This window comes from Pteropus medius, unplaced genomic scaffold, assembly GCF_902729225.1.
Source record: "Pteropus medius unplaced genomic scaffold, Ma_sr-lr_union100, whole genome shotgun sequence".
NCBI classification, from domain to species: Eukaryota; Metazoa; Chordata; class Mammalia; order Chiroptera; family Pteropodidae; genus Pteropus; species Pteropus medius.
Genome location: NW_024349519.1, coordinates 3,158,597 through 3,171,367, shown reverse-complemented (window position 1 = coordinate 3,171,367; position 12,771 = coordinate 3,158,597). Strand labels below are relative to the sequence as shown.

General features: G+C 35.6%; 1 protein-coding gene across 12 annotated transcripts in view; it reads right to left on the bottom strand.

Moving 5' to 3' along the window:
- The window catches only part of SLC38A1 (solute carrier family 38 member 1), a 56,155-nt gene that overhangs the window by 23,607 nt on the left and 19,777 nt on the right, over positions 1-12,771 (bottom strand). For all 12 annotated transcript variants that reach the window (XM_039882224.1, XM_039882220.1, XM_039882219.1 and 9 more), the window contains 2 exons: positions 8,339-8,414; positions 7,906-8,021 (listed from right to left, as the gene is read on the bottom strand). In XM_039882224.1, coding sequence (XP_039738158.1) covers positions 7,906-8,021; positions 8,339-8,414 — 192 coding nt within the window. The remainder of the gene's footprint in view (positions 1-7,905; positions 8,022-8,338; positions 8,415-12,771) is intronic.

Sequence of the window (12,771 nt, the reverse complement as noted above, 5' to 3'; positions counted from 1 at the left end):
ATAACGAGAAGCTCATTTTGGCAACACAACAGTAACGATCAAAAATACTTATAATATATAACAGTACTTACGGCATGTATTGATGGGTTCTAATTCTATTTCTGCCTATTCCTTATGTAAGCTCAATTGTAAAACACTAAATTTAAAGGGAGAAGGAACCTGATAGTCTGAACTTAGTTTACAGAGAACTTTATTTTTTAGATTTACCCTTACTGATGTGGCTATTTACCAGTTTGTTTATAAACACTGTAATTATAGACGACACAGTGCTGCATCTTTTTGGTGGTAGGATAATGATAAATGGTCCATAAAGGCAAATATTAAGAGAGAGAGAGAATTCACAATCCACCACAAAGTGAAAGTAGTTGCTATAAATTGACAACTATCCAAACTTCTAAGTTAAGATATACAATGCAATAGTATATCTTAACAGTCTCTGAACTATTTTGAATTTTCAAATGAAGGAGGCATTTCCAGAAAAGTAACCTTGATAATGTTCTGGTTATTATCATTACATCTCCACAGCTCACTTAAAATGTGATGGTGAACTAAACTTTCAGTTAATTTCCTTTCCCTCTGATAAGTTTGCAACAACTATGAGAGCTATTGTTTTGCCCCAAAGGCTTGTTTTTGGTTTTGCAAAATCTTACTTATCCATTCATTCATTTATTTCAATGAAACATTCTTGAGAATCGACTGTATGTGAGCACTGTTTTAGATGTTGTTTGGGGGAGATGGATGAATTGAACAAGGAAGAATGGGATGTTACTCCTCCCTTTGTAGGGCTCAGAGTTCAATAAGGAAGATAAAATAAATGCCTAAATAATGGAAGTAATGCTTGCTATTAGAAAGAGAAAGATTACACTGAAAAGAGATGGAAGGTTGATCCTCAGAGAAACATTGTTGAATATGGCATCTGACCTGGGCTTTATAGGACTGTCAGGATGTACAATGAGAATGCACATCTCCATGGACTGGCATGAGGGCTAGAAAGACAGAGGTGACAGGCACAGTGCAGGCAGCCTCTACAGAAAAGAGGGAGGTTAAATGTGGTTGATGCAGAGGCAATCAGAAGGCAGATAAGGTTGAAAATATAGTTTAGAACAGGTAGCACAGCACCAATTTCTCATTCTGGTTCTCATGGTCTAAATAGCTACCCCCAAAATATTTTTTTTCTCAAGGTTTCTGGAGGTAAGAGGAAAAAGAAAAAATCTTATTACACTGATTTTAAGTTCTTTTAAAAAACAACTATTTTCAACAGTTTCTTTCCCTAAAAGCACATAGTAAAAAAGATAATTTAAAGAGTATAAACTTTCCACTCCCACTCCATCCTCAAATCCTGTCACTCTCCAGAAGTAACCACTGTCAACAGTTTTCTTTTGTACTCTCCCCAAATAGTCTGTGCAATATATGCACATATACACAATCTCCCTTGTTGCTCACTTCCACCCAATATTGTTTGTTTTTACATAATAATATTCCTGAAAAAATTTTCCACACCAGTATATATAAGTCTATTTTACTCTTTTAAATAGTAGTCTAACATTTTAGTTTATGGAACTATTATGGTTATTGAACCAATTCCCTAATAATAGACTTGGCATTATTTGACTTTGCTTTTACTTGGTTTTTAATTCTTAAAAACAAAAAGTTTAGTTAAATCCTTACCAAGAATTAAATCCAGGGGCTCCTGAAGGCAGTGAGAAATCTTAAATAGCACATGAGCAAAGTTAGGCATAGCTATTATGACAAATAGGAAGCAGTTCAGAAGGTTTATTGGTTTTGCAATATACTTTAGGCATATATTTTACTTGACCCAATCAGGAACATGACCACCCCCAAACTATAATTTGTTACACTTGATACTGCAAAACTTTTCATTACAATGAAGGCGATGGTTCTTGGTGGAACAGTAGACAAATAATTCAGGAATACTGACTGATTTTAAAGGTGATTTAAAAGCTAAAGTATTAACTTGCAAGTATCCATCGATAAGAAAAAAATTATCATAATGTACATTAATAATGCAAGTTTGGTTTCTAAAGAAGTCATCACTAAAAGGAAGTAGTGTTTTAGATCTCATGTGTTCTAGAGTCAAGAAAGCCTGGATGGAACCCTGGCTCCCCTGCTTTCTAAGTAGTTATCAAGCCTCGGTTACTTCATCTATAAAATGGCGTTAATATTCCATAGTGTTGTTGGTGAGAATTAAATGAGACAATATGGCATATATAGTTACTGTTCAGTAAATGTTAATCATTATGTAGTGACTACCAAATTAACATTTTAACAAACTTTTACTACGCAGTGTCACTATGTTCCAGGCACTGATAGTCTGTCTGTCCGTCTGTCTTTCTGTCTGTCTCTCTCTCTCTCATTAACTTCTCATATGGAACAGGCCTATGGGATTGATACTAATTAATAAAAGTCTTCTTGTATGCCATTTTTCAAAGTGTGCTTTTAGATACTTATCTTTTTTATTCTCACACACTATCCAAATGACATAGGAAAATGGAAAACAAGACCCCAAAATGTCTGAGATTATAATCAACCAAAATAAAATTTAAGCTATTATTTATACAGATGGTAATGTTGTTTCACAGCTGTCAATTCAAACAGATTATTCACAAACTCAGTGTTTACAATAAACTATGATATCTCTTTGAGTTCCCAGAAGTGTAATGAATTACATTTTCCTTTTTCATGGTTCTAAACTTAAAGGCTAAATTTTTAAAATAATAATAATAATACATGCTAAGAAATTATGGAAAAATATAAAGCATTTATTGCTTTATCAGATTCTGTATGGTGTAATAAACTTCTCATTTTCCTGACACTATGAGAAGATGATATATTCTAAAGAGATTCATTTTCTATTAAATGTATGCCTTTTATAGAAATCTTTAGAAAATTAACTTTACTGTTTTGGGCTAGGGTGAGGGAGATAGTAATGTAAAATAAAAAAAAACAAACAAACAAAAGAAAAACCAATCATTCTTCCATGCCAATATTTGCTTCCATGCCAATCCCTACTTTTACTATGATGGAGTTATAGGAAAACTGTTAAAAGTTTAGTGATAGAAGAGGAAGTTACAGTGGAAGAAGATTTCTTTAGCATCCATTGCTTTTCCCTTGGATCCTCACTCTTAGGAAAACTCAATTCAATAGGTACATTTTACCCTGAGGTATTGTGCCTCAGCACATTCCTGAATTGCTGCTTCAGGATACAGCCCCATTTCAGTTCCAACAGAGAATACATACTTTCAGGACAACTGTAAACTGAGATTCCCCATTACCATACTTCCTGTTCCTCTGATGGAATTATAAGGCTTCAGAATTCAGGGAAACACAGAACCAAACAGCACTCTTACAATAGAGCAGATTCATTGAATCTAATTGAATCAGATGTGTGTTAAACAGGGAGGACAGTCATTATGGTTAGGTCAAAAAAATAAGCCCCAAACTCATCCAAGAAAAAGAAATTGCCCCAGAAAGTTTCCAGATGACCCCAGTGAAGAGCCCGAACCAGCCTCAGTGAGACATAGAGGAGCCTTCCCAGCTGCTTTTCTAAAGAAGCCTGGACAGGCTTGGACTCTTTTTTCCATGTTGGCCAATATGAGTCTGGAACAGGGCCCTGTAACCAAATGAAATATCTTGATACTGCCAATTGCTTCTTGGCTTTGAGCAGCTGTAGGAGCAGCTGGTTTTATAACACACGGAGTGAGTTCTTTTTCTGAGATAGGGAAGTTCTCCATTTTATAAAAAACTTAGAAGTTTGGGTCTTTATACAACTACTTTCATGAGCTTTAACCTGAAGAGCTGATGTGTTGTGCTTCCTATTCATGTATCTTGCAAATACCAAAATGATCTATAAGTTTTATCTAAGGGAAATCTTCCTACAACTATAAAAGTCAAATTTATCCAAATCTTCACTTTGAATCAGATATGGAAGTCATGAGATAAGAGATCAATTATCCCTGAACCAGTATAATTAATTCTAGGAAACGTAGATTGAATATAAGAATTTCCTCCCGCTCCCTCCTGGTATCCCAGTAGAGGGATATTTTTTTTTAAAGGCATAAAACTGCTAGGACAGTAAGAACATGAGAGGAGATGACAATAACGAAATTTCAGAAGCTGGAGAGTAGCAGAACTGAATCTTAAACTGGCAGTAGAGAAAGCCAACACCAATCCAATTTATGCCACAGAATTCCCAAAAGGCCCTGGTGGCATTACTGGAAGTAAGGAACAATGGAAGGGATGAACTAAAATAAAGAGGATCTGTGGAACTTCCTTCAAGAAATAGCTAGATTCTCCAGACCAGGCACCTACTCAGTAAAGCTGAGTGATTGGTCCTCTCTCATCCTGGCAAAAGGTACATGTCAGAAGATACATTCTCTGGAAAGCAGAAAATATAAGTCCTCTGGGTGAGGCATTCAGCACAACTTGCAGGAGAGAGGGTACTATAATGAAAACTGGGATTAGGTGAACACATGGCACTCTGAGATATTCACCCAACCTTTTCCCGCCCCCTTAGTTTACAGAAAGATGGCAGCAATGCCCAGACCCTCCAGGCAGGTGATTGGAAGATCTCTGGGTAATCTGATCAGCCAAAGAGAAACTGACATTGGTGGATCCCCACGTAAAAGTCTATTAACAGCACTTCAAGTGAAGCTATTACCAAGCCCTACTCATGTGTATCAGGCTAAAATTAACTTTTCTGGAATATAGCAGTCAAAGAAAGGCTACCTGATATTGAAGGAAAGATTCTAAAATTACAGTCCAAAACAAACCAAAAAAGTCTATTTGACCACAGGGAAACAATCAGCAGAATTCAGATTGTTGGAAAAAAAGAGAGAGAAATGGGGGGAATCTATAGATTAAAAGAGGCTTAAAACACATATCAAACAATTGTATTATATAGACCTTATTTGAGTACTGATTTGAACTATCCAATTGTTTTCTAAAATATGAGATAATCAGAACATTTTAAATATTGGTTAGATATTTGATATTAAGGAACCGTTAATTTTTTAGGTATGACATATTATAGTTATGTTTTAACAGTCCTTATATTTTAAAGAAATATACTAAAATATTTATGTGTGAAATTACGTGATAGCTGGGATTTGCTTTAAGATAGTCTGGGTGAGAAGGCTGAAGCATGCCCATGGGAGAAAAGGAACATAGAATCTTTTATACTATTATCTTTCCATAACAGAGAAAAATTATCATTAGAATCCTCACAGAAGACAATGAAATTATAAAACAGAAAAAATGTATATTATAAAAAAATTCAAAGAATTTTTAAAATCTCCTATAAATAAAAAATAATAATGGAATTGAAACATTCAGCAAAGAGCTGAGAAAAAAATTGAGGACATATCCCAGAAAGTACAGTAAAAAAATTTTAAATGAAAATAAAGAAAAGAACAAAAAATTAGTGGACTAGTCTAGAAGGCCCAAAATCTTGGTAACAGTTCCAGAAAGAGAGGAAAGAGAATAAGGAGAAAGGAATTCTTCAAAACAATAACGTAAGGAAACGTCCCCAAACTGAAGACCATGAATTTTTAAAAGAAAAGAATGTACCAATTGCCTGACATGATGGATGAAACAGGCATACATCAAGACACATCACTGTGAAAATGCAGACCATTGGGAACAAAGAGATTTGACAAGTTTCCAGAAAAAGCAAAATAAAAAACAAAACTCATGGCTTTGTATGAAAGATCAGAAGTCAGAAGCATATAGGACTTTACGAGAGAAAAAAAACTAGAAAGCAATGGAGCAATACCTTCAAAATTCTGAAGGAAAATTATTGCCAGTATGGAGTTTTTATATCCAGCCAAACTACCAATCAAAAGTAAAGGTAGAATGAAAACATTTTTCAGACATGAAGGCCTCAAAAATTTTATTTCTATTCATTCTTTCTCAACAACAAAAACAAGGAAGTAAATACAGAAAGAGAAATTAATGGAATAGAGGAAACAAGGGATCTAGTAGAGAAGAGAAGTGAAAGGAATTTCCAGAATGCTGACAAAGAGAGATTTCAAAATAAAAGCCTACTCTCTCTGCCTCAGTTTCCTTATCTGTGAAACAAGGAACTAACAATGGTACCTATGTCATAGACTTGTAAGAACCCATCACAAACACTTAAGAGTAGTACCTACTAGCACAAAGTAAGAGCTACAAAAGTTATCATTATCAAAGAATTGACTCTTTACCCTACGTTAACATAACGTAGGGAGGGAGGGAAAGAGAGAGAGAGAGAGGGAGGAGGAGGGAGGGACCTGAAGGAGGGAGGGAGGGAGGAAGGGAAAGAAGGCTGGAAGGAAGGAAGGAAGAAGGAAGGAAGGGGAAGAATAATCTTGAACTGGAAGAACACATTTCTGAACTGAATATATTTCCAGCTTTGGAATGACTAAAAATAGTCACAGAACCATAGGGTTTTGGAGGCTGGCAAGGTTCTGAGATTTTTTTTTTTCTAGTGCAGTTTCCTTATTTTAAAGAGTAGATTGAAGTGCAGAGTGGCTAAGTGACTTGCTTACAACTACACAGGCATTTAGTGGAGGAATTGGGACTAGCAGTCAGGTGTTGCAGGTCAGTGCACCGAAATTCAGAAATACAACTACACAATCTGTCCTCAGAGGGTCAGAATTTCACACGTACAAAAAAAATCACAATAGAAATATTTTGTCCAACTCTGTCATTTTATCCTAAAACCTGGCACTTGGCTCAAGATATACATAAGCAGAAAGGCCACACAGAAAGATCTACTCAGCACCATAAAGCTATAGTTGGGTTTACTGAGTTAGGTTGACAATAAGGAAAAAAAGTATTGTATTCACTGTCCTACACAGAGTTGTTTTAATTCTAGGAAGGACACTTCTAATGGGTTTATACGCAAAAGTGACAATATTAATCCCTAGTGCTCTGGGACCAATATGGCATAGCATGGATGGGCATTTCTGATCTCTGAGTAATGAGATAGGATGCAATGGAAGTCCACCACAGTTTTCTAAATCTTTCTAAAGGAGTACACACCATTTTTAGGGTTAGTATTTTGGTCACTGCTTCCAAGGAAATGATGCTGCCACCAAGATGACGTGGAAGTGAGGACTACTGAGCAAGGAAGGCCAGGGAAGGAAGTGGCTGCAGCAAGGGGTGAAGGCAAGTGCCTGGGAGAAGAAAATGTCCTCCTTGTCTTATCAGGCAAAGCACCACTGATACTACTCTGAGGTCTAAGAGGGGGAGAATTTTCCTGAGATAAATTCTATGATCTGTCTTCATCTTGTTCCAACTGAAAATATACCCTCTGTACACGGCAGAAAGTCCCATTCATGACAGTTTGAAATGAACTTATTTCAAAAGAAAACTGTCCGTTTTCATTTTACTGAATCTCAGAGGAAAAGTACATGTTAATTTCTCATCTTTAAAACATTGGAAACGTCTATGCTTCTTGAATATTTATCACAAACAAATTTGTAATTACTTTTTTGGATATAGTACATGTTCCATATCAATCCAAATACCACAGTGGTGACTGGTTGGATTAAAAACCTCTTAATATTTTGACCATTAAGATTTAAAATGACAGGTAAAGAGTTCAAAAATATATTTAAAAATTCTATTTTCAAATCCTTTAGCCCTTTTTAAAAAATACTTATTTTGCTATTTTTGATTAATGAAAAGACTTTATCCTTCCACGTTCTTATAAACTTTAGGTGCACCTTGGGAAATCATTCAAACAAAATACATAAAAGTATGTACTGGAACTTAGCCAAGTTAATAAAAACATAAAAAGAAATAAAAACTATCTAGAAATATTTTCAGTTTCTTCTGTTTCTGAACAGAAACATACAGAAAATACTGTTTTAAAACGGAAAGTACTGCAGTGTTAACACTCACAGAAAAAGTAGGATTCCGGTGTTGGCCAGGGCAAAGGCAAGTCCCAAAATCCCACTTCCCATAATGGCGTTGCTTAGGTTAAAAACAGACATGCCTAAGGAGGTTGTTCCTGGAATCTGAACAAAGAGACAAACATTCACACTAAGCAAAACAGTCTTAAGTAAGTTCATCCCTCCAAAGCACTATTAGAAACAAACACAGAATTAAATTCTAGAAATCCTTCCTCAGCAGTCCAATTTTTTTTTGTTTGTTTTTTTGTTTTGTTTTGTTTTGTTTTTTGTTAATGGGTTTCCTGCGAAAATATTTAGGATCTGAGGAATATCCTAGTGAGTACAGGTAGCTATGCCTTTGTTGTTACCATGCTACATGAATTAAAAACATCTGTCCCAATTTATGTGATAAAAAAAATAAGCATACTTATAATGACACTTACATATTCATCACATTTCTTTTTTTCCAAATGGCTGTTTGTGAGACTTCTTCTACTTTCACGATCAGAAATAAACTTGCTGTAAAAACACATATAATACATTTAACTTCATGGTAATAATTTGAAGCTTAACGTTATATCCAAGTGATTTATTACTTACCAAAACATATCATATATGAAAGTTATCAATCTAATTTCAAATCATTTTAATACTAATAAATTAAAACACTATAAGCAATGTAAGTTAACTTTTATATAGATTTTTCTCCGACTGAAAATTAGATAATGTCAAGAATACTATAAAGTTGGCATTTAAAAGAATACCAGAGACAGGATTCCTTCTCAGCTCACATTCCTGGAGTACAGAGTTATTAAATAGGAATTCCCTCTCCCCTGCAAAAAAGGAAACAACCCTTTCTCCATCAAATATTCCTTTAGCCCCTGCTATGTGCAAGTCATTAGAATAGGTGATAAGGGAGACATGAGGGTATGTAATAGGAGATGTAGACATTAGGCGATAGAAGTTCAGACCAGGAAATTATGGTGGGGGAAGGCAGAAGGCATTAGTCCATGTTTAGGGGCAGAGCTAGGGCTTTATGAAAGGGCTTAAGAACTTGAGTTTGAATCTTCACTAGCTGTGAGGGCCTGGGCACGCCACTTCAGTTGCCTCATCTATGAAACAGGAGTAGCACTATTACGTTATCTCATGGTGTGATTGGGAGAATCAAATGAGAGAGCACGTATAGAACATCAGTCCAGCTTCAGGCACAGAGTAAGAGCAACGGATGTTACTCATTCCTCTTCATGGGGTAAGTGGGACCTAAGTTGTAATGGGAAAGATTCATAGAGGCTGAGTGGAGTAAACTATACACATATATAGAAGTAGGAATTCAGAACGCTCTAAGAACCATATTTACAATTAATAGCAGAACTTTATGGCTTAAATGTCAAATTTTTAAAAAAAATTCACCATTTAAAAAAAGTGCTATTTTCAAAGAAAAGTTCACTCGTAGGCAAATAGCTGCATATATTAGTAAAATAGGTACACTTTTTAGCTCTTCTGGAAATTTAATTATCTGGTGTTAGTAAAAACCAATCACAGTAAATATTTCACTAATAAATGTAAAGCCATGTGAGCTGAACTATTTTAAAGCATATCTTTAAAGTGTATATTATATTTTCATATAATTTTTTGAATGATGCCATATTTCACCATAAAACATTTTTAATAAAAAATACACATCATCAGTGTTGGTTTTGTCTATCTTTTTCATCCTTAAGCAAAGGGATCTGGCTTCTCCTTGGCATTACTTCTTCAAGTTTGCATTATTTTGCCAGGATAAACCAAAGACAGACAATATACATACTATGAACTTCCTCTGAGTTCGTCACCTGGTATAAGCAGCACAATCTGCAGTTTATTTCCCTCAGCATCTGCCACTGCCTCGGACCTGGGCAGTTACTGAGAGAGATCAAAAAGAAGGTGAAGAAAACTCTGATCTGAAATGCGGGAGCTAACACTCCAGCTGAGGAGAGTCCCAGCTAACACCAGAAAAGGAATGTCAGGCTGTGCAAAATTGAGATGAGATAAGGAATCCAGAGAAGGAAAAACCACTATTGGATGGGATTAGCCAGAGGAAACTTAAAGGCAGAGGCCTGAGAAATAGTATTTCAGATTCTTAGCAAAAGAATGACATAATGAAAGCAATATCTTTGGAGACCAATCTGGCAGTTGTATAGCGTTTGGCCTTTCTTTTGCCCTTAACACTTTAAATCTTTGCATAGAATTGAGGTTTATACATCTGGCTGGAGAGGGGCAAGGAAAAGCAACCTTTCTTTTCACACAGGCAGCCTAAGGAAATGTGGGTGCTGGACTTTCCAAAATGAAAGTGATTTCCAAAATAAAATCGCCATTAAATAAAAGATGGTATTTAATCAAGCCAATTTTAGTAACCACCTCAAGACTATCAAATCTTTATCCAGAAGGTCCCCATTTGCCTTTCTTGTGGAGGCACTTGTTTTCCAAAGAAAATTTCTATTATTTTTTAAATAAGGGAAAAGCCTCAACATTTTCAAACTGAACAAAACAGAAACAAACCGCCTGTGGCAGATTTAAGTTCCTGGCCTGGCCACACTCCCCAGAATTGGTGGCAGAGGACTGGTGGCAGAGAAGAAAAGAATATAGGCACCATGACACAAGAGGCATTCAGTAGAGTCAAACATTGTGCAACAGAAAGGGAAGAAAAATAAAGCCCCTGCATGACTGCCAGCTCTTTCCTGCTGAACTACTGTAGGACGAGAATGATGAAACTGACTGACAGAGCTGTTGGAATGAGTAACCATTAAAACACATTGTGTGTGAGGTGCCTTCCTGATTCTGCCTCTTCTGGTCTACTTTCTGCAGTAAGAATTAATAGGCTTTCTCAAAAATCTTCACTGTCCCCCGCCAACACTAAAAAAGTTTCAAGTACAAATTCCTCACCCTGCAAATTCCAGATACTGCTGAATTTGATTTATCTCAATGTCCCAATCTCAGCTCTCTCTGCTCTTCAAAATGATCTTCCCAAGATGGAGTGAGGACTGAGACCAAGATCAAAGCATTCTGAGAGTAGAGACTGAAAAACAAGGCAGCAGTGGGAATCCACTTTCCACTCGGGAGACCCTCCATCCTCCTCTCACTGATGCCTTCCTGCCAGCTCAAAGGCTTCATCTTCCATGATATTCTGGTTTGAATTGAATTTTCTGACTCTGACCAACTTAACTACTTTTTCTACAGCACATTCTGGGCTACTGAACTCATCTTGTATCCAGAGTGGTTGTATAGTGCTCTCAGTCTCTCAGCTCCTTCTTCAGTGTAACTGCCCATGCATCATTAACTCAGAGGAACCCTCCATACACCAAATATGGATCTTCTATTTAGGATTTAAGGAGTAGCTTAGGCTGTAGGGAAATCTAGCTCAGTAAGAATGAAGTACTTAAAGAAACCCTCTTTATTCTCTTTATGATGTTTCAATATTTTCTTCTCTTTAATCTTTAAATCTTTGCTTTGTATTTCTGTAAACTTTTTTTAACCAAAACAAAACCAACCTTTTTAGTAATGGAAAAGTTCATTTAAAATAACCAGGTCAAGCAGCTTATCACAAGTTTCTGTTATCTTACCATTTAAAAAAATGCCTTTGTGTGTTACAAAGGACTGAACTTTGGCAAAAGAATTGAGTTAAAATTAATCTTTATTGACTTAAAAATAGGCTATGGGAAAGGTATCTTTGACATGTAGTCTGGGTATGATAAAAGTATTATTGAAAAAAGAGTTTTCATTGGGTAGATCTGTACCCATAAAGCAGAATTCAATCAACTATTAAGTAGCCAACTGTTCTGAGAACAAAACCAAACAAAAACCTACAGTGGCTGTCATGGTGACCTTCAATAGACAAAGCTTTAAAAAGGATGTAGGCGTTATGTTGAGGTAGTGTGAAGGGAGGTGAGCAATATAGAGCAGTTATTTAAAACCAAAGTAAGTCAACAACAACAATCCAACAAAGATGAGCTGTACAATAGGATGATAATCTTCCTATATTAATCTCTACCAATCAGGTTCTTACTAGATTATAGTGTTTCATTTGAAGATTCATAACAAAAAAAAAGATGCATAGTTGAACTTAAATGACCCTTTCTAGTTCTTTCCCTGAAATTCTAACATTCCATAAAAAAAAGAAAAAAGAATAGAAAGAAGGAAGTAACAAGGAGAGTATAAAACATGAAAGAATTAAAGGCATTTAAAGGGAAGACTGAAAGGTAAGCAAAGCCTTACTTGGTGAATAAACTCTACTGAAAATAAAAGAAAACAGACTTCAATTTTAACAGGAGCGATTAAAGTACAGAAAGAATCTTCCGACATAAAAACTGAACAGAGGATGAAGTGATGGAATCGTCTTCCTCCTCTAGGTTTAGAAAAGAGAAGAAGAAAAGGGATAACTTTTTAAGAGTCCTCCCACGTGATACAAATTTAATACATGAACACTGAAAGATATACAGGGACCAAATAAAAAAGGCTGATGAAGGGTATAGTGACAAGAGTTGCCCCAAATTCTTTTTTAAAAATCTTAATGAGGGATTCTCAAATTTTGTTAGATGCTTCCTGGGTCACAACAACAAAAACTATACATAGAGATGAGAATGGTAAATAAATATTAAAATATGTGAATATTTGCCTAGATAAAGCTAGGATAATCTACTAATATTGCAACAACTTTAAGGTAACAATAACCAGCAAGCATCCAAAACCTAAAGCAATATTATTATTCTTTGGAGTGGAGAAGAGAGAAGTGCTTGCCAAAGAAAGAGGGTGCACTTTTATTGATAAAGACTTTCCTCATACTAAAAGGCTTACTATTGCCAGACACTGTGCCATGTATTTTAATCTGGATCTTACCTTT